Here is a 26,553-nt window from a genome sequence, read left to right on the forward strand (position 1 = left end):
CATAGTTTGTGCTGTCATCTTTTTATTTAATCAACCCACAGTATCAATACAAATTTGTGATAAAGTCATTGGTTGGGAAAATGCAAACCTAAAAACAGCAGGGCTGAATCCGAAATCGCCCCATACCAGCATTTGTAGTGGTGTCCGAAGCCATAGTGGACATGTTCGAGTGCACTCATTCAATCTCTCATTGCACCACAATAACGAGTGTAAAAATGATGTTCACACAACGGCTGTCTGACTTCACACACTCGCTTTCATTCACTTCTACAAGTGAACTGTATTAGTAGACTAACGTAGGGAGTGGTGAACGAGGATTTAGGGGGTGTTTTCGGATTCAGCCCAGTAGTTTTGATAACACAGATGGTGCTATATGAGAGATATTAGAGATTAAGGATCTAAAGAAGTGTTGCACAAGCAGATATGTGACAGATTGAAAATGTCTTTATGCTTTTCTTATTTCTTTGCATAAAATGACTGGAAATAAGCATAAGAATGAAACTTTAGTGTGAACATAAATTATCATCTTGTTGTATTTTATTTACAAAATAACTATCTTTTCTTTTAGAAAATAATAAAATGTATGATGAGTGAGTACATCATAAATCCATATACCAATCCGTGGCCTTGCCGTACCATGAAACACTATGATTAGACTATAATGATTATTCGTTTTTTAGAGCTGTCTTTTTTAGAGGATTTCGCTGGAAAATTACTACTTTCGTCATGCATCTGCGCACGTTTAGGACACATTGTGAATAAAGACTGACCGGTTACTGCTACATACGGTGCAAACAAAGTCATAGTAGCAGATGGAACTCTAACCATAAATTGATTCAAGCAAAACAAAGCAGAACGGCGTGGTGCCGATAACATCCGTTTGGCTTTACAGCAATACTTTGCATAGCAGAATACAGAATTTTGCATAGCAACACATTTGACATACATTGGCTAGGTTCACAAAACAATGTATGCTGCTAACAACAACAAAATGTGAATCCAAACCAGATATAATGGTACAGCCAACACCATTTCATCGTATCTGATATGAATAGCAGTCTTTAAAATGGCAGTGAGCGTTGACAAACAACAGCGGGACATGTGAAGCACAGATGATATGCACGCAGTGACAGTGTGCACACTGAGTGGCAAAAATAAACCATTGCTTTAAAGGGTGATGAATTGAGAAATCAACTTTCCTTTGAGCCTTTGATATATAAAAAGTTAAGGTAATATAAGAATGTCCTGTAAATTTCGGAGATTAAACTTCCTTGTCAGTAAAAGAAAAGCTTTTATAGACACCAGGCCCAGAAAACGAGGCTCATAAATCAATGACGTATTAGAAGGAGGAAACGCCGCCTATACAGTTAAATGTGTACTCCTGCTTCTGTAGCCACGCCCACCGAATCGTGGTGCTAAATGAGCAATAAACACGCAGAAGATAGCAAGATAATCGTTTGTTAACAAGACACTGGTCAACACTGGATTTGCAGACATGTTGAGATTAAAATACAATGCTGTGCCTTCTATATTGGATACGACAGGAATGGTGCAACACACTTATGTGAGTAAAACATGTTTTTATATGTGATAGCATTGTTACAGATCGTATTGATTATGTATACATGTATAACAGAACATACTTTAGCACGCTGTCACTGGCTGGAGAATCCCTTATTTGTTGGTTCATTGCGATTCGGGATCAGATCAGACATGTTATGTGCCAGGGGGCTCGCAAAGCCCAAAGTCCCAGGGCTATGTGTTTTCCAGACGGGCTACCAGGGAGTTGAAGCTCATTAAATATGCAAATCTTATCCAGTCCTAGCCGTGGGCATTTACTTCCAAGTCCCCAGTGCTGCACGCCCATCAAAACCAGTGTAGAAAATAGCCTATTACTTATTAGTTATGATGTTTTTGAATGTAAAAACAATGCGAATGTCATTGTTGACCTCAGACAAAGTATAATTAAACCCAGAGTATAATAAAAACCCTGTTCATGACACCTTTAACCGTGAAGGCCACGAAAAATGCAAAAAACACATAACGAGAAAGAGCTTTGAGATTGACTACAAATAGATTTAAAGTAATCAGGAGAATTTTTACGGACTGCCGATTACTACAGAAAAGAGAAGCAAATGGTTCGCTACAGTTCACAGACACTGGACTCAAGGCAGAAAAACCAGGATTTGCAGTTATCATTGTGTCAAAATGTTGAATCCTGGGGTAAAAGCACACCCTATATATTGTATTGACAACTCATTAGTTTAATATATACTGTCTTATATTCTGCATGATTGTTTTAAATAATCACTCACAAAAAGGTTTTAGGGCTCAATGAATGATTTTATATATATAGTTTTCACAAGCAAATTTGTTTTGTATTTCCCTGGTGTTGAAATATAAATGTCAGGAAACACGATTCCTGGATGCATGTCAATATCCATGGATCACTGGTAAGTTGTTAGAAACACTACATGGACACCACACATTAGTTTACACTGATAATGGTGTTTTCGCAGTTTCCTGTATTAGCTCCAGTCATGCAGCAGCTGTGCTGGCTCCCAGTCCGGCTGAGGGAGAGTGAGGTCAAAGCATAACCTAAAAATGGGTTGCTGTCAGATCTCACCAACAGGGGGCAATGCGCTCATGAAAGAGGGTTTTACAACTTCCAGAAATATTCAACAAATGACAGCAAAATAAAATAAGGGACATCTGTTTTTGTTTAGTGTAGTGTAGTGTCCATATAAAAGTATATTAGGGGAGAGTGGGGACAAAAATAACGCTTTTTGACTTTCAGTTTGCGTAAATCCACCTGGAGCTCAGTATTTTTTTCCCCACATTCATTTCACACATCTACTACAATTATGTGTTTTTGTTTCATTAATACAGTATATACTTTTTTTACTTGATTTACCCCGAAAGAATGGAAGTCAAATGTGACAACATGCCCCATAGGTGGGGTACATTGAAACATGACCGAATGAGAGCTTAAAATGTTACCTGATCTAATAAAAAAAATATCCAAGACAAACTAAAATATTTTGTCAATAAAATACAATCAACTTTTTAAAAAAAAATAAAAATAATGGCATTTTTTAATCATTAAAAATAGGCAGATTGGGATCCATGTGCAGTTAATTAAAAGAACACAAACTCACAGTACAAGCAGGCATGGTGATTGGTAAACCAGGGTAAATGGCAGTATCAGAGGCAGAGCATAAATCGTGGTCAGAACAGGGAATGGGTCTGGGCAGGCAGCAAACATACGAGAATCAGAGACCAGGCAAACAGAGATCAAAGGCAAGCAGAAAAGGGCCGTAATTGTAACACATGCTAGAAAATACCCCTCAGAAATGCAGCGAGGGCAAGCAAGACTTCGCAATGAATGAGTGTGAGAGCAGAGTTTATCTAGGCACTGTGATTAGGAACAGGTGTGCAGTAATCAGTCGAGGAGTGAGGGTGTATGGAAAATGAAGTCCAAAATGGAGGTTATAGTACTCTGGGAGTTTGACCTCTGGTGGCCGACAGTGGAATCCTCACTGATGTTTTTGACAATATTATGATATTAAGATATGATCATATTTTCTTGACCTAGTAAGACCTCTTAGCAGCTGCATTTTGGACTAATTGTGGACTAAAATCTAGTCTAGAGGTCATGAATCCCACCATTCAAGTGGGGATATGGTTGGGGTTTGACACAGGGGAGGACCGACTTCTTGACTGGAATTCAGAAATATTGCTTCCCACCCTAATCTTGGTACCTTCCCCTCAGCATCACTGGTTACACCCAGCACTCGAACTGAATTATCAGACGGTATAAAATATGAAGATGAGCTGTTATCTGTGGTCTGCCCATCTCTCCCCTTACCTCTACTTGGTAATATTGCCAGTCCTCCAGCGTTGCCTCGGGTGTTCTCCTACATCCCTTCTCATGTGTTACTCTGTGGTATGGTAACCTGCACTCACCAGCCTCGTCAGTTTGAGTGGATCCTTCGGCTCAGCCTCCGATCTCTAATCCTGTCATTCCACCTTGATCCGTCGATCTGTTGGCTTCACCTTGGTGAAGCCAACAGAGACCCAGAGGTCAGTTTTCATTTCTGTGGCAGTGAGATCCTCCTTTCCTCCAGATTCGCCTTGGTCCTCTGTTGCACTGGCTCTGCCTCAGGAGCTCTGATTCCACCTCGAGCATTCATCATCGTGGCTCAGTCCAGGCCTTCAGTTGCCTGATCCAATCAGCTCTCAGTCACTGCATTATGAGCATTTTTCATAAACCTTACTTACTTTTCATTCATCTTCGTCTCTCTTTGAGCCAATCATTTGAGCCACTTTTCTGAACTTAATAGAATAATTTTTTTTCTGGAGAAATAGTGAAGGTTATATGCATATATGAACAAGTTCTCTGTTAGGATTAGAACAAATTCAACCCAAGCATTATGATGGGATGGATGATTACGTATCTTTTTATCATCTGTCCATCATCATCTAAAGCTCGCCCTGACAATTTCTTTGGTCCGAACAGTTTCTGTTCGGGCATTATTACTCCTCTATAGATCAAGTCCAGACCGAACTGCCTGAGCTCAAATGTTAGGATAGGGTATCACCAGCATAACAGTGGAAACTAATTCCATGTTTTCTTAGAATATTACCCAGTGGCAGCACATATTGAGAATAGCAGAGGGCCTAACACAGATCCCTGTGGCATTCCATAATTTACTGACATTATCTTAGATTCTTTCCATTTCAAATAGACAAAATGGTTGGCGGTCTGATATGATCTAAACAACTTTAATGCCATCACTGTGTACCGTGCCATTATGTAGTCGATCTTAGAGTATTTTATGATCTATAGTATCGAACGCAGCACTAAGATCAAGTAAAACTATCATTGAGATACAGCCTTGGTCAGCAGCTTAAAGTAAGTAATTTGTCATTTTAACAAGCACAGTTTCTGTGCTTTGATGGGGTCTGAGTCCGAGACTGAAATGTATAATTTTCTTGAAAGAGCACAATTGAGTGTACACAGCTTTCTAGTATTTTAGACAAAAATGGAAGATTTGAAATGGGTCTGTAATTTGCTAATTCATTTAGTAGTAAATCAGGAAAAGACAAAACACATTTTGGAAGGGGGTTTGAAGGATTGGTGGTGACTCGTTATTTAAATTTGGTTAATTTTAAACAGAAACAGTTACATAGTTTACCTTATCCCAGCTTAAAGGATGCAAGTTTTGATGTGGTTCTGAACAAAGAGCTTCATAGGCGGATTGAAAAGAAGTGACATGGCTATAAAGTGTATGTCGCAATCTTGCAGATGACAAAATGTACTTATTTTTCCCCGTCATCAGCCCTAATCTGTTTTCAAAAGATAACAAATGTTGAAATTTAAGTCTTTAGTTGCCAAACTTGACTTTTGATCAAGCCTGCCACCATGTTCCTGCTCATTTTTGTTCTTGCTAAGCAAAACCTTTCTCTGTTGGGTGAACATGAACTGTTATCCGCCCATCTCCCTTCCTCACCTCTACTTTGCCCGTCCTTCAGCCCTGCCTCAGCTATTCTCCCACAGGCCTTCATCTTCTCCTGTGTTACTCTGTGGTATGGTAACCTGCACTCACCAGCCTCACCAGTTTGAGTGGATCCTTCGGCTCAGCCTCCGGCCTCTGATCCTGTCATTCCACCTTGACCCGTCGACCTGTTGGTTTCACTTTGGCTCCTCCCACTCTAGTCTCCACCAGAGACCCTTGACTCTAAGTCTCCCCCCTTGGTCAGTTTTCATCTCTGCGCCATAGACTTGCGACCTTCCTGATGTGCTCTGGATTTCTATCCCTAGGGCCACAGTGGGATCCTCCTTTTCCAGAGACTCGCCTTGTTCCTCGTTTGCACTGACTCTGCCTCAGGAGCTCTGATTCCACCTCGAGCAATCAAAATCTCCAATTGCTTGATCCAATCAGCTCTCAGACATTGCGTTGGGAGCCCCTGAGATCAGCTCTGTCTCTGTCAGTCGTCCCGCAAAGGTCGTCAACCACGCCTACTCCTTCGCTCCTGACTCCATGTGTCTCTTCTTGTAGTCTCTGCCTGCTCCTCCATTCCAACCCTTTGCTAGCTCCTTACTCTCCTACAAAACTTCCACCCTCCCTCCCTCATCACTGAATGTTACCTTAATTAAGGTGTGATGGTGTGGCTACTGGGGGTGGTGGGGGTTATGTCACATACATTTAGTGCTTTAGGTAAAATTAACACAGATGGTTTTCCCCATCTTAGTTCCCGCCACCTGTTTCACAGTGTTAAACATTTTGGACTATCTTTGATTTATCTAAATAAACCGTATTTAGTTTTCATTCATCTTCGTCTTTCTCTTTGAACGTATCATTTGAGCCAATCATGACATATTTTAAGTAATTTCTCATTTTAACAAGCTTGGTTTCTGTGCTTTGGTGGGGTCTTAATCCAGACTGAAATGTATAATTTTCTTATAAAAAAGAGCACAATTGAGTGGACACAACTTTCTAGTATTTTAGACATGAATGGAAGATTTGAAATGGGTCTTTAATGTGCTAATTAATTTGGTAGTGAACCAGGAAAAGACAAAAAACATTTTTGGAAGGGGGTTTGGAGGATTGATGGTGACCTGTTATTTAAATTTAGCTAATTTTGAACATGTTTTAAACAAAGTTACATAGTTTACCTTAACCAAGCCTATGAAGTAAACACAAAAAGTATGCACATTTCGATGCGGTTCTGATCAAAGGGCTTCATAGGATTGAAAAGAAGTCACATGACTTTAAAATGTATGCTGCAATCTTCCAGATGACAAAATGTACTTCTTTTTTTCCTATCATCAGCACTCATCTGTTTTCAAAAGATAACAATGTTGAAATTTCTTTAGAAATCTTTAGTTGCCAAACTTGACTTTTGATCAAGCCTGCCACCAATGTTCCTGTCATTTTTCTTTTTGCTAAGCAAAACCTTTCTCTGTTGGGTGAACATTTCGGCCACCTGAGCAAAAACTGCTATTGTAACATTATTTAGTTGGAATTAGCAACTTTAAAATTTAATTTCTATTTGAATCATATCATTGTCTTTCAGATGTCACCATGACAAAGGGAGTAAAGCAGAGCGGGGCATATTTTATTTATTTTCCGATGAGAGTTGAACTTCGCAACCGCACTGTGAACTGTATGATTGACAGCGGATTGGAAAAAGCCTATAGAGAGCAAAAGAGATTGTTATATATATATATATATATATATATATATATATATATATATATACACACACTAAAATGTATAATAATGAGTGAGTGGTCTTGCCTTATCCTAAAAAAAAAAAAAAAGAGTATATTCAAGCAAAAAGGGAAAACGACAATGCTGGTAGTATCAGCTTGGCTTTACAGGACTACATTTATTTTGCACAGCAAGACATTTGACATGCATTGGCTCGTTCACAAACCAATGTTTATGCTGCTAACAACAACAATGTAAATCTCCAAACCACATACAATGGTATACATAGTTCACCAGCCAACACATTTCATCTTATCTGATGTGAATAGCAATTAATGTCAGCCTTGCTAAACCTTGCTTCCAATTAGTCAAAACTACTGTGGGAAAATGAATGAAATATGGAATATTTCCCCCAAGTAAGAAATATGGGTTGCTGTCAGATCTGACCAGCAGGAGGTAAAGCTGTCTCATAAAATAGGGTCAGATTTTTTATTTAAAGTGCAGTGTCTCTATACAAGTTTTTTGTATTATTAATATTTAATTTTAGTTTTTAATGGTGTTAAACATAACATTATACAATTTAAGTATTCAAGTGCACTGAAAAGAATCAAATGTAATTATTTGTTGAATTGTTTGTTTGCTGACACAAACAAATATTAAACTGAATTGAGAGGAAGATTTATTTTAATTTTCCTCTTTTGTGAAATTGATCAATTCCAAGCACCCTTTTCAGCAAATAACTTTAGTACTTAGATAGTTTCTTAAATGCCACTGCACACTTCAGGTCTCTCTTCCGGAGCTTTTCAAAGTGTACATCGTCTTACACCAGAGATCTTTCTGATCTGCTCTTATCTTGACAGCAGTGACTTTAAACTTCTCATATAGAGGAATCAGCACCTCTTTCTCAACAGAAGCTATGGAATATGTTGTCAAGTCAGCACTTTCACAAGTTTTGTTTTCTAAACAAGATATAGTTCCAAAACTTTGTGCTACTGTACGATCAAGAGAGGAGGATGTAAATGAGCTGAATCTAACCTCTTTGTTCAGAACATTCTTATCAAAATTAGCTGTTAACGAATTCACAATATGTCAAATAGCATCTATAGCATTTGTGAAATAGCATATAATCTGATTTGCTTCTGTTAACAGAAAGTGGAGTGAATACCATTTGAATGTCTTGTGTTTGTTCTGTGTTTTACTGTTACGAGTGTCAGAATTAAAACATTGATCAGGTGATATTTTGGGAGCTTAACAGACATTTCACCTGATTGCAACTCTTTTTATATTTAGCAGATTTGTTGATTTCCTTCTTTAGATAATGTCTGTACCAGATGGGCCATTTTCCCTCTACAGTCCATATATTGGTCATCAAAAGAATCTGGTGCCATATCCAAAGGAAATATCTGTCTTTTAACAGCAGCAGCAGCTCTGTGATCCTGCAGCAACAGGAATCATAATGATCACATCATCAGTATTCATGTCTGTAATATTCATACTAGAACACAAGCTTACCTCTCCCAGAGCAGCTAAAATGAGAAGAAGAGCTTCAATGATCAGCAGCATCTTGATTCAGTCAAATCCCTTAGATCATCTAGTGTCATAGTTCATGGGTTCACTGTCTCACCCTTGTGCTGTATATGTCTGTGTGGGCGTTACTCGATATCGTGGCTGATTTGATGGTCAGAGCCAGCTGTATCTTGTGTAGCGCCGTATTTAAGGTCTGTGTGAACCTGTCTTGTTTGTCAGATTGTTTCAGGCTCTCCGGTGTCCGTGTCAGAGCTCGTTCTGCTCTCTGTGTGTTGAGGCTTTGGATGTTGGTTCCCTGTTCCCGGCATACAGTATTCAAAGGTAAGTCGAAGGTGGCGTTGGTACTGACATTGCTATCGGGATGCGTGGCTCTGTGAGGGACAGCAGTGTGGGAAAACAAACATCCTTGCTGGTCCTCGTTCCTTACACTCTCAGAACATATGAGATGGGTCTTTGACCATGCGGTAGACTCACTGATCTGCATCATGAGAACAAACCCCCTTTCCAGATTCTGCTATCGAGTCCCAGACTTTAGCTGCAGAGTGTAAGTGGAATGAAGAGGTGCAGTGAAACATGTTCCTGCATGGGCTGGATGACTGTTTTCAATATGAGATCTACACTCTGGAGTTGCCTACAATTCTCGATGGATTTATATGGAGCTGGCTCAATGCATAGATGCATGCCTCCAGCAATGTAATACGTGCTCACATCCAACCTTGGTTTCTTTTTATTCGCAATGACGTTCAGGTGGTCTAATGCAGATGAGACTGCAGCTTACTAACCTAAAGAGCTGCTTCGTTTCAGCTCCCATCCTTGTAGCCTTTAATCCGACACTCCAGTTCCTGGTGGAGGTTGACGTGTCAGAGGTTCGGTACTTTCACAGTACACTGCCATGGACGAAAAGTCTATGATGGACAAATGCACTTTTTTTCCCCCTCATGACTTATCGTGTACCAAACATAAAATAGGATACTAGTAACAGTCTTGTTGGCAGCCAAGTTTTGGAGGAATGGCATCACTGGTTAGAGGCATGGAGGGTACCCTTTATCATCTGGACTGATTACAAGAACCTCGATTACCACAGATCTGCTAAACCAGGGGTTTTCAAACTTTATGATGCCAAGGACCCCCAAATATGACAAACCTTTTATGAGGGACCCCTTCCTTAAATCCAATCCAAGTCTGACACTATAAAAACCATGTGTTTCCAAACATAAATTGGCTATACTCTGTTTTGGATGTATAAACCTGAAGAAGAACATTTTTCAATGACAAATAATTTGTATAAGCAACTTTAACAAAACATTTATATAAGCATGCAGCTTACGTACAGCATTAATAATACAACCTTATGACCCCAGTTGATAAAGAGATAAATGGGACTGTAGTGAGAAAATCCCACCAAAGATACAAAGCAAACATTTACAATTCTGGAAATTATGTATACGGAAAGAAATTAAACATTTAGAACTAAAACTAAAAGTTAGAATGTTTGGTATACTTCAACCATTTTTGCTTTGTCATTTTATTCTCTGAACATTTCTGGGGCCCCTTAAAATCGTCTGGAGAACCTTCCCTGGACCTCTCCCGTTTGAAAACCCCTGTGCTGAATGACTTAACTCCAGACAGGCCCGGTAGGCACTTTTTTTTGGTTGTTTTGATTTTGTTTCCCCTTTCATGCCGTTCTAAAAACATCAAACCTGTTGCGTTGTCACATATTTTTGATCGATCTGAACCCCCGTCTATACTCCAGAGTGCAATTTACCAAAGATACTTTTTGTCTCTACACTCACATGGGAGGTCGAATCGAAGGTCTGCCAGGGGGCATTTCTAGGAGAGGGGGTACTGTCATGGTTCACTATCTCCCCCTCACGCTTTGTGTGTGTGGGCATTACTCAATATCATGGCTGATTTGCTGATCAGAGCCAGCTTTATCTTGTGTAGTGCCCTATTTTAGGTCTGTGTGAACCTGTCTTGTTTGTCAGATTGTTTCAGGCTGTCCGGTGTCCCAACCCGATCACACATAAATGCGTATAAATAGTACGAGTGTGCAATGTCATGGAATGTATACGCCAAAACTCATTTTGCCGCGTCTATGGCATGCTGTTTTTCGCGTGCATATGTTACGCACTTTATGGCGTATATATGACACACTCTTGGGTAGCTTTAGGGTGGTGGGGCGTATATATGACACGCTCTTGGGTAGGTTTAGGGTGGTGAGGTGTATATATGACACGCTCTTGGGTAGGTTTAGGGTGGTGGGGTGGGGGGTTCATATGTATAATACGCCATAAAATGCGTGTCATATGCACGCGAAAAACAGCGTGCCATAGACACGCCAAAATGAGTTTTGGCGTATACATTCCACGACATTGCACACTCGTACTATTTATCTGCATTTTTGTGCGAATACCCTGGGTGTCCATGTCAGAGCTCGTTCTGCTCTCTCGTTGTGCTGAGGCTTTTGAGGTTGGTTCCCTGTTCCTGGTTTCTGGCATTCTCTGGAATGTCTCAGATTTTCCTTTGGCATACCACAGTGGTGGGAAACATTAATCAGTTAAAGGTGCCCTAGAATTATTTAAAACAATATGTTAAATTGTTCTCTGATATCTACATAGAGGGTATGTGGCTTATTTAAGGGCAAAATTTGTCCAGATACAGTTTTACAGGTCCATTTGCAACCCTATAAATTGTCCCTAGGATGTAATGCTCTTTTTTTGCCTTATTTGGAAGAGTCATGAATATTAATGTTGAACTCTGCTCTGATTGGCTTATTTCAGCAGCTCACAGCACAGCAGTTCATCGAAGCAGCTCATGAATCCTGACAGAACACAGACCGACTGAATGACACTTTAAGCAGAACATCTCAAATGGAGATTGATAAAATGCAGCTTACTTGTTTATTTGGTGTTTTCAGATCATCCGTGCACGAGAGAGCATGCGTGTTTGCGGTTGCCAGATTTCAGTAATTTAAATCCCCCAAACAGAGCTTTTCTGTGGAAAAAACCTGTATACTATCCAGTGTTTTACCTAAACATTTCCAATCTGGCAACCATATGCACGCAAGCTCTCTCTCGCGCGGATTATCTGAAAACACCAATAAACAAGTAAGTTGCATTTCAGCAATCTCCATTTGAGATGTTCTGCTTAAAGTGACATTTAGTCTACATTTTAGACTTGTCTTTTCTCGTCAACGATATTGCATGTTAATATAACGTTAGTCACAATGTGGGCTACACAGTGACGTAGTCTGAACAAGCACGAAACAAAACATCATAGGCCTACTTCAGTTCTCAAAAATATAAATATATAACTTATATTTTTACAAAATGAATAGCCTTGTCAAATGACTGCCGTTTGCTGGTGTCGATTCACCTTTAAATGAATCCAACTACACCACCTTGCTAGCCTGACAAGCCAGACCCACATCAAGATGTTTGGTCTGGAAACTTACCATGGACAGGGCTCAATCCGAGGGGCGGGATAAACGGTTGTCTTTCAAACTCCCTCTGCACGCGATAGGATAGCGCTACACCAACCGGAGCAACGACGGTGAAGCAGAGCTCGCTGACTGATTAAACATTCGCCGTATCCGGTCGGCTAAACTCCGAACACATCTTCCCTTTTTAAGAATGACTTCAGTGCCGCTCTTTGTTCTTTTCTCAGAGGAAAGCTTAACTCCAATTCTTCCGGAGGCGCGGGCAGAGCTGATTCGAAAGACCGCCGCCGTTCGCCAGTTTCTGTGTTACTAGAAGCACGCAAACGCAACTTGGCCGTCGTCATTATGGCCCCGCCCGCCGACTCTATAGCCTACATGATGTGATTGGGCCGTCCAGATTCTGAGGAATACAGCTCAGATAGGTATTGAGAGTTGCTAGACCACACTTCGGGCAAATTAAATTTGCTGCCGCTAGGGTGCGTCTAGATTTCTAGGCTACCACCTTGCTGCAGAACCAAGGAATACTCTAAATAAAGGACACAGGTAAGTTTTACCAATTGAAGGCAAGTGAAGATTTGTGAGACAGGGTATCGTTACAAAAATATATTTTATTATAAAAGGTATTCAAATGCTCTCTCGTAAGACATGTCTAATATCACAATAATTCTCCAGAGCCAGGTTTCACAGGAACAAGGCAGGCTTTCCAAACCGGCTCCAGGAGGAAAAAGACACTCGTTAACAAACAGTCACAACCGAAAATGTACACAAATTACACTAAATAATAAGAGAAAACCAAAAGAAGGTTTACAGACACTGTGCACTGTCTCTGGCGACACATGCAGCGGGACAGCGCCTAAACAGCACCAGAAGGACAGGACAATGAGTACATTTTAGGAAAAATCACACAGCTGGTATTAACACGCAGTAGGATACACTGCACACAGAATAAAAATTAAAAGAGATGGCAACAAAAATACATTTATGGACAATTCAATTTGAGAGTAATGAAGAGCCCATCAGATGTCAGAGCCAACAGTGCTCAACAAGGCCATACACAACAGGACACACAAATCATAAAATGTAATGATGGTTGACCATTAGCAAAACAGCGATGTCACATGTCTTCGGCAAGCAGTAAGGATTAGATATCTTGAAGTTCAATTCCCCTACCTTTAACAAAACTCAATTCTAAATTCACTAAATTCTACTAAATTCCTAAAATAACTAAATTCACAGAGCCCCAAATGTGAGAAAGGGAGAGGCATATTTACAATTTGGTTTGAATAAACACCAGACCCAAAGCTGTATGGTTATCCCAACAGGTACCGTGAATCGGTCTGCAGGCCCAGCGTGGCTCACATTACACCATCAGCAGGATCTCAACATCCCTGTACAGGAACAGGGATGGGGAAGGAAGTGCCAGGGGTAAAGCAAATTCAAAATCAAACAGGACCTTACCACCCGTCAAAAAAAAAAAGTTCCTGAAAATACTACAGCTGCTTGCACCTCATTGGTTAACCAATCATACCCAGGCAGGCCAATAAGAGAAGTCACTTCCCCAGCCCCATTATGTTGCCCATTGTGTCCCTGCATTACCAAGCCGGTCTTATGTAGTCATCTGAGAGTTTCTGGACTGTCTTGAGAGGATCTGCATGATCTACACTTATTGAACATTATTTCAATAAACTGGTGTTTCACTCGCTTTTGGATCTGTCTGTACCCTTTCCATCTCAGTGTCTGACAATCTAGTAGATCTAGTGAAGAACAGATGCTGAAAGACCTTTACAAACACAACAGCATTTTACAAATGCTAACTATATGACTGTTGCTACACTGTTCACCAACTATACCGTTTTAAAAAGTTTTAAACTTATATAACTAACAATTTTCAACAGATTTTTTTTTTTAAAATAACCACTTAAACCTGTGATGTTCACTGGTTACTAAAAATGTATTGCTGTATTGCACTGAGAAGGTCATTTAGCAGTTCATATGCAGAGAGATAGCAAACAATACAATTGTAAGATGCAAGTACAAATAAAAACAAAACATAAAATCACTTTGAGGCCACTGAATTGGGTCACTTAAAAATAACTTTATTTCATTGTGTTGAAATTAAATAATTTGTGTTTTCCAACAAACTATTTAATGAACAAAGAGGGGCAAACACTGAAATTGATGTACTTTTTTTTTTGCCATAAATTCAGTGCCCTTTGTTCAGTGCATAGTACTTTGTTTTGGTCTTGGATGGTTTCTTGGATGGTTTCTTGGATGGTTTCTTGGATCGTTTCTTGAATAGAGCACAGTTCAGGTCACTTCTTGTTCCAGTGGTTTTCAACACAAACACAGTCTCACACCAGAGATCTTTCTGCTCATCTTTTGTCTTGACAGCAGTGACTTTAAACTTCTCATATGGAGGAATCAGCACCTCTTTCTCATGAGGAAGCTTAGAATATTTTGTCATATCAGCACCTTCACATGTGTAGATTTCAAAACAAGATTTAGTTCCAAAATATTTTGCTACCTTAATATCAAGAGAGGAGGATGCAAACGAGCCAAAACGAACCTCTTTGTTCAGAACATTCTTATTAAATGTATCTTTGGTACCACGAAATGTAGAATAGCATTGATTTTGTGTTTTCTTCAGAATCTGTATCGCTTCTGTTAACAGAAAGTGAAGTGAATACCATTTGTATTCCTTATCTATGTACTTTTTTTTACCAGAACGAGTGTCAGGATTGAAGTCCTTGTATACACTAGCGTCACTGTACACATGAATGGCGATTAAATGATTCCTTTTCAAATCATCTTTCGGGCCCTTGGCAAAATCTTTCCCTTTATCCCAAGCCAGTTTAAAAACAGATGAGGCTTTTAGTTCTGCCTGTAGAAGTTTTGTCTCCACCAGATCCGCCATTTTCTTTGTACATTCACCATATTTGTCATCAACAGATTTCTCTGCCATATCCAATGGAATTATCTGTCCTTTAACAGAAGCTCTGTGATCCTGCAGCAACAGGAATCATAATGATCACATCATCAGTATTCATGTCTGTAATATTCATACTAGAACACAAGCTTACCTGTCCCAGAGCAGCTAAAATGAGAAGAAGAGCTTCAATGATCAGCAGCATCTTGATTCAGTCAAATCCCTAAGATGATCTATAGATCTAGAGAAGAACAGATGATGAAAGACATTAACAAACACAGCAGTGTCTTACAAATGCTAAATCTATGACAGCAATAACAATATGTTGCACAGTTACACTGTTCAACATCTTCTTTCAAAATACAGATTTAAAATTATATAACTACTATTTTATGTCAAAAAGTGAAAAATTCACTTAAACCTGTAATGTTCACTGTTGGAAGTGTTATATAGACATTGTAGGTCAACCCCAAACTTACCTGAAAATACTGTTGTCTCTGTAAATAATCTGTGTTTTATTTTCTAGAGAAAAGATCGGGAAAGTAATTCACTCACAGGCAGACGACAACAACTCTCTATCTGAGAAAGGTGCCTTATTTATAGTGCTGATTGTGTGTGTGTGTGTGTGTGTGTGTGTGTGTTTTGTGAAATAATAGCTGAAGTATTTTTTTTTTAACCTGAATTCATGAGATTTCATAATAATTGCATGTAATGGAGAACTTGCCTGACATAATTGATGAAAACGATAACATTAACCTAACCCTTTGTTAGAGGACAATTGAGGGACTCAAGCACAACTATTAAAAAAGGTTCAAACATTCACTGATGCTCCAGAAGAAAACACAATGCATTAAGTAGAATTTTTGCACAGGATGATGTTCAATTTTTTTCTTATTTTGTTTAAATATCCATTTTGTCCTTCAGAAGCAACAGAAGATACTTGCATGTTTCCTAGAAGACAAATTAAGTACAATTTATCTTGATCTTCAAATTCCAAAAATGTTTACACACCCCTCATCAGGAATCAATGTTCAGTGATCTCTTCTTTTTTCCAGAGGACACGTATACACACACACACACACACACACACACACACACAAACACACACACACACACACACACACACACACACACACACACACACACACACACACACACACACACACACACGTAGTGTTTCCATGTTTTATGGGGACTTTCCATAGGCGTAATGGATTTTATACTCTACAAACCGTATTTTATATCCCCCTACACTGCCCCTGCCCCTAAATCTACCCATCACAGGAGACATTCTGCATTTTTACTTTCTCAAAAAAACTCCTTCTGTATGATTTATAAGATGTTTTCCTCATGGGGACCAAAAAAAGGACAAGGATTTCGGATATTGCCATCTTTGTGGGGACATTTTGTCCCCATTACGTAGGGATTACCAACCCCCCCACACACACACACACACACACACACAAAAAAAAAAAAAAAATTAGCATATTGTGATAAAGTTCATTATTTTCCATAATGTAATGATAAAAATTAAACTTTCATATATTTTAGATTCATTGCACACCAACTGAAATATTTCAGGTCTTTTATTGTTTTAATACTGATGATTTTGGCATACAGCTCGTGAAATCTAAAAAAAGTAGCATATTTCATCCGACCAATAAAAGAAAAGTGTTTTTAATACAAAAAAAAGTCAACCTTCAAATAATTATGTTCAGTTATGCACGCAATACTTGGTCGGGAATCCTGTTCCAGAAATGACTGCTTCAATGCGCCGTGGCATGGAGGCGATCAGCCTGTGGCACTGCTGAGGTGTTATGGAGGCCCAGGATGCTTCGATAGTGGCCTTAAGCTCATCCAGAGTGTTGGGTCTTGCGTCTCTCAACTTTCCCTTCACAATATCCCACAGATTCTCTATGGGGCTCAGGTCAGGAGAGTTGGCAGGCCAGTTGAGCACAGTAATACCATGGTCAGTAAACCATTTACCAGTGGTATTGGCACTGTGAGCAGGTGTCAGGTCGTGCTGAAAAACGAAATCTTCATTTCCATAAAGCTTTTCAGCAGATGGAAGCATGAAGTGCTCCAAAATTTCCTGATAGATAGCTGATGATAAAACACAGTGGACCAACACCAGCAGCTGACATGGCACCCCAGACCATCACTGACTGTGGGTACTTGACACTGGACTTCAGGCATTTTGGCATTTCCTTCTCCCCAGTCTTCTTCCAGACTCTGGCACCTTGATTTCCGAATGACATGCACAATTTGCTTTCATCCGAAAAAAGTACTTTGGACCACTGAGCAACAGTCCAGTGCTACTTCTCAGTAGCCCAAAAGTGTCTTGACCTGGGGAATGCGGCACCTGTAGCCCATTTCCTGCACACGCCTGTGCACGGTGGCTCTGGATGTTTCTACTCCAGACTCAGTCCACTGCTTCCGCAGGTCCCCCAAGGTCTGGAATCGGTCCTTCTCCACAATCTTCCTCAGGGTCCGGTCACCTCTTCTCGTTGTGCAGCGTTTTTTGCCACACTTTTTCCTTCCCACAGACTTCCCACTGAGGTGCCTTGATACAGCACTCTGGGAACAGCCTATTCATTCAGAAATTTCTTTCTGTGTCTCACCCTCTCGCTTGAGGGTATCTATGATGGCCTTCTGGACAGCAGTCAGGTCGGCAGTCTTACCCATGATTGCGGTTTTGAGTAATGAACCAGGCTGGGAGTTTTTAAAAGCCTCAGGAATATTTTGCAGGTGTTTAGAGTTAATTAGTTGAGTCAGATGATAAGGTTAATAGCTCATTTAGAGAACCTTTTCATGATATGCTAATTTTTTGAGACAGGAATTTGGGGTTTTCATGAGCTGTATGCCAAAATCATCAGTATTAAAACAATAATAGACCTGAAATATTTCAGTTGGAGTGCAATGAATCTAAAATATATGAAAGTTTAATTTTTATCATTACATTATGGAAAATAATGAATTTTATCACAATATGCATTTTTTTTTGTAGAAAGACCTGTATATATATATATATATATATATATATATATATATATATATATATATATATATATATATATATATATATATATATATATATATTCTTTACACAAAATAGCCCTGACCCATTGAGGAATGGACTCCACTTGATCCCTGAAGGTGTGCTGTGGTATCTGGCAGACAATAGGGACAGGCAAGAGGGTAGTCAGAGACACAGGCAAGACTTTCAGCAAGACTTTCAACAAGACAACTGTGGAAACCACTCGTATTTGCAGTGTGAGCAAAACAAGACTTTGCAATGAATGACAGATAGTGATGTTATGTCTGACACCGAAGCTTGCTTCAAACTCGAACGGTCCTTGCAATGACCCACTGCTTCGGAGCTTGTATCATTATATCACTAGTCACGTGAAAATGACTTCTGAAGCAAACACACTGCTTAACTCCTGTAGTGAACCACCTGACTGCGTTGACAGCACAATCCAGTGTTGACAGGCTTGAAACCTGGCGGCTGTATTTCTTAATTCTTATAAAAGCCAAACCATGGCAACACAGTGGGTTGTAGTAGTCGGTGTTTGGTCTGCTACATTATACAAGTACAACCAGTTACACAAGCACATGCTTTTCAAGATACAAAAATATCAGTCCCATCAGTTAACAAGTTATAGAGTTCTGCTTCCCACAGCTAAACAAGATAACACTTTCAGACATGATACTGCTCTGCCAAAAAAAAAAAAACCTGTAGAAACCATTACAGAAATTCTATTGAATGGTTTTCATGGGAATTTTATTGGTTGTAATGGGACTTATAGTGGTCTCTGTGGGTCGCTACTGATATACGTTGTGTTCGGTGGCATTGAATCCTAATGAAATATGTCCCAAACACACTACAAAATTTGTAGAAGAATTGAAGAATTTTGTAGTGGTTTATATGGTAAAAGCTAGTGGTTCCTGTTGGTATTTTAATAGAAACTATGAGAATTTATGTGATGGTTTCCAACTTTTTTTAAGCTGGTCTGAATTTCTGTCTTTATCTAAAGAAATAATTACACACACACACATCATGCTTAATGTTTTATTTTCATGGTGAACACATGAAATTCCTCAGTATCTGTAAAATTCACCTACACAAATGAGTTTCACAACACTAACACTGTTTCAGCTTTGATCGCCTCCGTAAACACGTAATAAACGAGCGATAACATATAAACCTACTTGCATTGTATGGTTGTCAGCTTTGTTGCATTAAATTTACTTCCCCAGGAGATGGTGCTGCAATTGCTTTCTGAATGAAGCTTCAAATAAGGAACAATTTTTGACACAACTGTATCAGAAAGCAATAATGCTTCCAAATGCTTCATTTGGCCATTACTAATGACAGACATGTCTAGGCTATAAAGTGTGAGCTAACAAGGTAATGGGGGTGCAGGTGGATTTAATCAGGAAGGAAGTCTGTGTAGTGAGTGATGTGGGAAAAGTCCTTAGATGAATTGACAGTCTATGATGGAGTGCCCTCTGGTGGTAACCACGGGCACTCTCATTTGAGATCGTGACACAGATACTCGATTGGAGTGAGGTCTGGGGAATTTGGAAGCCAAGTCAACACCTCAAACTCATTGTTGTGCTCCTCAAAAAAATCCTGCTAAAAGAGGCCACAGCCACCAGGGAATATCGTTTCCATGAAAGGGTGTACATGGTCTTCAACAATGCTCAGGTAGGTGGTACGTGCCAAAGTAACGTCCACATGAAGGGCAGGACCCAAGGTTTCCCAGCAGAACATTGCCCAAAGCATCACACTGCCTCTACAGTCTTACCTTCTTCATATAGTGCATCCTGGTGCCATGTGTTCCCCAGGTAAGTGACATGCACCCGGCCATCCACGTGATGTAAAAAAAACAAAACAAAAACGTGATTCTCCAGACCAGGTCACCTTCTTCCATTGCTCTGTGGTCTAGTTCTGATGCTCGTGTGCTTTCGGTGGTATGCAGCCCCATACGCAACAAACTGCGAGCACTGGGTATTCTGACACCTTTCTATCAGAACCAGCATTAACTTCTTGCGCAATTAAAGCTACAGCAGCGGTTTGATCGGACATGGGCCAGCCTTCACTCCTCACGTTCATCAATGAGCCTTGGCCGCCAATGACTCTGTCGCCGGTTTACCACTGTTCCTTCCTCGGAGCACTTTTGATAGACACTGACCACCGCAGACGCTAACACCCCACAAGAGCTGCAGTTTTGGAGATGCTCTGACCCAGTTGTCTAGCCCAGTGTTTCCCAACCACAATCCTGGAGGCATACCAACACTGCATTTTGCATGTCTCCTTTATCTGCCACACCCATTTCAGTTCATTGAGACCCTGTCCACACTGAGCTGTATACGTATACATTTTGTACCGTATCAGCACTTCGTCCACACGGATCCGCGTTTTGGAAGCAAGAATCCGATATTTTCTGAAACCGGGTCCGTGGATAAATCTGAAAATGACAATCTTACTTTTTTGTGTGCACAGCCAATCCGTATATTTTCTAAAACGTTGATGTCATCACACTACGTCCAGCATGGTGAAAGAGTTAAGGGATACAACTATGGGCACTAGGTATGCGCACATCTATATCGCCTCATTTAATTACCATATTTGCATTATTGTAAGGGTAGGTTTAGGGTTGGGGTAGGTGTAGACGTTAACAAAACATATCTGTTAAGTAGCAAATGTATTTATTGTTATTTTATCGTGAGATTTTGCCTCACCCCCTTCTTGCCACAACTCTTCTTCTCTGTTTTAGGGTATTTCTGTGGCAGAATTACAGCGCCCCACACTGGCCTGGCAGGTATACAACATCGTTTTGAGTCGGTTTCGGTGATCTTGTGAGGACGCAGATAATTCTTGACACAAGGGGGAAAAAAAGATTGGATTGAAAAGCCCTGGCTTTATGTGGACAGGGTCTGAGTCTCCACTAATAAGATGATCATTTAAATCAGGTGTGTTTGATTAGGGACACATGCAACATGTGCAGTGTTGGTGTGCCTCCAGGATCGTGGTTGGTAAACACTGGTCTAGCCATCAAAATTTGGCCCTTGTCAAGCTCAAATCCTCATGCTTGCCCATTTTTCCTGCTTCTAACACATCAAATTTGAGGGCAAAAGGTTCACTTGCTGCCTAATATATTCCACTCACTAACAGGAGCAGTGATGAAGATATAATACATGTTATTCACTTCACCTGTCATAATGTTATGCCTGATTGGTATATGTTCTGTATAGAGGGATGACTCATGAGTGTTGTGATAATAACAAGCTCAACCGAATTTCAGATATTGACTTTGATCAGCAGGTGGTGCTGTGACCACACAACACAAGTACACGCTGGGCTTTATTACAGTACTTCATCTCAGTACATTAAAAGCCATGTTCAAAAAGTCTTCATTCGGTCCCTCTTTGCCGCTTCTTCTCTCCCAGGTGATTTTGTATGGTCTCTTCACACCAAGAGTCTCCCGATTGTGAAATCATAAAAAGTTCATCCTGTTCTCCAGTCAGTCTCCTCATGAACCTGCAACTCAGATAGCATAAAAGTGTTTAATTTGAGTAAGATGTCTCATTAGTGCACAGTTTGAACATCTGATTTAAATAATAATAATAATATGTTTAATTTATATTACATTTTTCCCAAGTTCAAGAACCCTTCAAAATAACCCTTTATCAATTTCCCTGACTTATTTGAAATTAAAATAAAATGAAATAAACATTTGAACCATATTTCAGTAGTCTATTATCAATCAACAAGTTAACCATGAAATACAAAAAATAACATGAACTGCATCCAACATATTATAAACTCTCAACCATTTCCATTGATCAATTATGTTGTTACACTACATTGCGGTGTAGTGGTTAGCTTATTAATTCCTCATGGTTAGCATGGTATCATGACAAACATATTTAACCTCACATTTTACACACTTATTCAAAAATAAACAGCATTTCAAAACACTGTGCCATATTAACATATGACAAGGAAGGCATTAATACAAATTCCATACCTTGAAAAGGGGGGAAATATATTAATAAATTAAGAGACACGTGCTGCGTCCCAATTCGCCTACTTATACTACGTCCTAAAAAAGTATGTACTCTTTTTGTGAAGAAAAGGTACAGTCTTGTTCAAAATAATAGCAGTACAATGTGACTAACCAGAATAATCAAGGTTTTTAGTATATTTTTTATTGCTACGTGGCAAACAAGTTACCAGTAGGTTCAGTAGATTGTCAGAAAACAAACAAGACCCAGCATTCATGATATGCACGCTCTTAAGGCTGTGCAATTGGGCAATTAGTTGAAAGGGGTGTGTTCAAAAAAATAGCAGTGTCTACCTTTGACTGTACAAACTCAAAACTATTTTGTACAAACATTTTTTTTCTTCTGGGATTTAGCAATCCTGTGAATCACTAAACTAATATTTAGTTGTATGACCACAGTTTTTTAAAACTGCTTGACATCTGTGTGGCATGGAGTCAACCAACTTGTGGCACCTCTCAGCTGTTATTCCACTCCATGATTCTTTAACAACATTCCACAATTCATTCACATTTCTTGGTTTTGCTTCAGAAACAGCATTTTTGATATCACCCCACAAGTTCTCTATTGGATTAAGGTCTGGAGATTGGGCTGGCCACTCCATAACATTAATTTTGTTGGTTTGGAACCAAGACTTTGCCCGTTTACTAGTGTGTTTTGGGTCATTGTCTTGTTGAAACAACCGTTTCAAGGGCATGTCCTCTTCAGCATAGGGCAACATGACCTCTTCAAGTATTTTAACATATGCAAACTGATCCATGATCCCTGGTATGCGATAAATAGGCCCAACACCATAGTAGGAGAAACATGCCCATATCATGATGCTTGCACCTCCATGCTTCACTGTCTTCACTGTGTACTGTGGCTTGAATTCAGAGTTTGGGGGTCGTCTCACAAACTGCCTGTGGCCCTTGGACCCAAAAAGAACAATTTTACTCTCATCAGTCCACAAAATGTTCCTCCATTTCTCTTTAGGCCAGTTGATGTGTTCTTTGGCAAATTGTAACCTCTTCTGCACATGCCTTTTTTTTAACAGAGGGACTTTGCGGGGGATTCTTGAAAATAGATTAGCTTCACACAGACGTCTTCTAACTGTCACAGTACTTACAGGTAACTCCAGACTGTCTTTGATCATCCTGGAGGTGATCATTGGCTGAGCCTTTGCCATTCTGGTTATTCTTCTATCCATTTTGATGGTTGTCTTCCGTTTTCTTCCACGTCTCTCTGGTTTTGCTCTCCATTTTAAGGCATTGGAGATCATTTTAGCTGAACAGCCTATCATTTTTTGCACCTCTTTATAGGTTTTCCCCTCTCTAATCAACTTTTTAATCAAAGTACGCTGTTCTTCTGAACAATGTCTTGTACGACCCATTTTCCTCAGCTTTCAAATGCATGTTCAACAAGTGTTGGCTTCATCCTTAAATAGGGGCCACCTGATTCACACCTGTTTCTTCACAAAATTGATGACCTCAGTAATGGAATGCCACACTGCTATTTTTTTTGAACACACCCCTTTCAACTAATTGCCCAATTGCACAGCCTTAAGAGCGTGCATATCATGAATGCTGGGTCTCATTTGTTTTCTGAGAATCTACTGAACCTACTGGTAACTTGTTTGCCACGTAGCAATAAAAAAATATACGAAAAACATTGATTATTCTGGTTAGTCACATTGTACTGCTATTGTTTTGAACAAGACTGTATATACTTTTGAGTGTGTAGCAGAAAAGTATGCAAGCTTCGGGACATACTACTTCGCCATCTTTAACGGACTCTGTCGCTTAGTTAAGTGCATCCCGTCACCGTTTATCTGCCCTGTCAATCATCGTCAGATTCGTCACAGTTCAAATCCTCCACATTCAGTTGAATCTCCTACCGTATCGGAGAGAAATGTATCCACTCGTTGATCTGCCATGTGTGGGTCTTTAATGCAGAGACTCTCCTCATGTGTTTGCAGTTTAAATATAATGATGCATTTAAAAGTTAATGGCCAAACGTGTCATTAAAAAAGTTCACAATGCTGCTGCAGGTGAAATATAATGTGGACAACACTGAATGAATATATTTTTGACGGGTAAAATATTGATAGTTGGTCACTCAAACCCCTTTATCTTAACTTCTCTACTTAACCGTCGAACTCGCACAGCCGTCATGTTTGTAGTTTTTTTAACGTTTTTTATCCGCGTTTGTAGTTCTAATTGAATCATCGTCCAACTCGCAATGGGTTGTGGGCAATATCAGCCGTTAGAGTGCCCATCGATCCATACTACGAATTCAGACCGGAAATAGTAAACCATCCGGGAATCTTTGGAATACTCTTTTCAACATACTACGATTTGGGACATACTAATTCTATTTTCGAATACTATTTAGGATGGATAGTATGCGAATTGGGACGCAGGCACGGACTCGTGCTGTAGTCTGCGTGCTGAGCTGTATTGGCTGTGACGCACAGCATCGGTTGTGTCAGCTACGCCTCACAGCCTTTGAGTTCCCCCTACTGGACACTCCTTGAATTACATCACTTTTTTTTTTTTTAAAGTTAACCAACAGAATTTGAACCTCACCTTATGAATGAATCGTTTTGACTTGGCACTCTTTATGCTGCGTTTAACTTAAACAGGAAATCACCTGCGATTGTTAATCATATGGATCACTTTTTTAAACCACTCCGTGGGCAGTTGAAGAGTAATCCAGGCGCATATGACTAAAGAGGGAGTCTAATGCTATTTCATGCATTCTGATTTACATTGTTAAGAAGTTGAATTATCATGCTAAACATGGCCAAAATGTAAAATAAAAATAAAAAAATAAAACGAGTTGGACGTATGACGGAGTATTTCTGTTACACTTTAAATGCACTCTTTCAGGAATCATGTTTCTGAACGTTTTTTCGCGTCTATGATGTCATAAAGGGTGTAATTCCTTATATCGGCACTTCTGAGCGCGAGAAATTATAAGGAGTAAGTAAGTTAGTAAAGAAAGAAAGTAAGTAAAGATTAGATTTCACAATTAATCAAGCTATCAAATTTTACCATTTGAAATGCAACGAATGATGACTTATTTATCTGATTTATTTTAATAAACAGCACTTTTCACAATTAGTCACAAGAAACATTTCTAAAATCTTCTGCTACTTTATTATCAAGATAGGAGACACAACCTAGCCCAAATTAAAGCTACACTATGTAACTTTTCAGTCCGCTAGAGGTTGCTTATTTAAAACAAAGGCATAGCTTGATGATGCCCAGTTTGAGCTCAGACTCTTAGGACATGTGGTCTTTACCTCACAGCCGGTGGGAAAGAAACGGGATAGGACTCGGGCAGAAATCATGTTGATGGATGTGGTTATTAATGTTACTGTAGTGTGAAGCAGAGCAGGACCGAGTGTTGAGGAGTTGAGCAAGGCTGCTGGAGTGATTGTTACTCAAAACACACGCCTCGCGAGCAGCGGGACTTTTGTTATGACGGGACACAGTCGCCGGCGCCATTTCCTTTTTTCCGGTCATGAGTATGAGGTAACGCAGTGCTTTTTATCATATTAGACACATTTAAGTGTGTTTAAAATGATGTTATGACGTTACTCTGTGCGTTCACTCAGCGGCTGCTGTGACACTTGTTCACACTGCAAAGAGTAAAGCGCTTCTGCAGAATAAAACCAGAAACCAAGAGTAGCGCAGATATGACGCCATTGACAGGCGACTTCCTCAGACGTCCTGCTTTATTGGTAAAAATAGCAATTTTCTCACTATTTACAAGTAGTTGGAAACATTTGGGGTATTGTAAGAACTCAACTAAACAAAATATGTAACACTGGGCTGGTGGTTTTTGGATATTTTACTGCAAAAATCCTCCGTAGTGCACCTTTAACCTGATTTTTCATATTTGTGGTACTACCAAATACATTTTTCACATTCAGAAACATATTTCAGCCACTGTGAGGTCAATATGGATCTGAATTAAACATGCCACATCAGACACATCTGATAAGGAAACACGTGTGAAGCCCTGTGGGTTCAAGCAGGACAAACTATTTAAAATAATTAGTACTTAACTAAAGTGAGAAAATATTTCCCACACAAATAAAGTTCACATAAGTATGACAAAGTCTAGAATACGTCTATTTGGGAAAGAAAATATTTTTTTTGTTGTTGAACAAGCCTAATTAATTGAATTTCCCAGTTATTTAGTGAAATTATCTCATCAAAAGATATTCATTTGTCTGTTGTGTGCAACCCAGCAAACCTGTTCACAGAAAGTCTTGTCTGGTACCTCTAGACTCTATTAACAGTCTTATATCAGCCTGAGGCTTTGACTCAGAAAGACAGATACGAGCAGAAGCAGGAGACAAAGTGATGATGATAAAAATAGCA

General features: G+C 39.6%; 1 protein-coding gene across 1 annotated transcript; it reads right to left on the reverse strand.

Annotated features, from left to right (window-relative positions):
* Positions 1 to 14,241: 14,241 nt before the first annotated feature.
* On the reverse strand, positions 14,242 to 15,683 carry LOC137050460 (NAD(P)(+)--arginine ADP-ribosyltransferase 2-like). Its single transcript, XM_067428761.1, has 3 exons — positions 15,589 to 15,683; positions 15,264 to 15,350; positions 14,242 to 15,187 (listed from the first exon to the last, which is right to left on the reverse strand). Exons 2-3 carry the CDS (start codon positions 15,312 to 15,314, stop codon positions 14,387 to 14,389), a joined length of 852 nt encoding a protein of 283 aa, XP_067284862.1. The 5' UTR covers positions 15,315 to 15,350; positions 15,589 to 15,683; the 3' UTR covers positions 14,242 to 14,386.
* Between the last annotated feature and the right edge of the window lie 10,870 nt (positions 15,684 to 26,553).

Source organism: Pseudorasbora parva, chromosome 2 (assembly GCF_024679245.1).
Source record: "Pseudorasbora parva isolate DD20220531a chromosome 2, ASM2467924v1, whole genome shotgun sequence".
In the NCBI taxonomy this organism is placed as follows: Eukaryota; Metazoa; Chordata; class Actinopteri; order Cypriniformes; family Gobionidae; genus Pseudorasbora; species Pseudorasbora parva.

Coding starts and splice junctions, on each gene's coding strand:
- LOC137050460 (XM_067428761.1), bottom strand. CDS start 15,314: ATGCTGCTGATCATTGAAGCTCTTCTTCTCATTTTAGCTGCTCTGGGA. Junction 15,188..15,263: donor TTTTAGCTGCTCTGGGACAG/GTAAGCTTGTGT, acceptor CTGTTGCTGCAG/GATCACAGAGCTTCTGTTAA.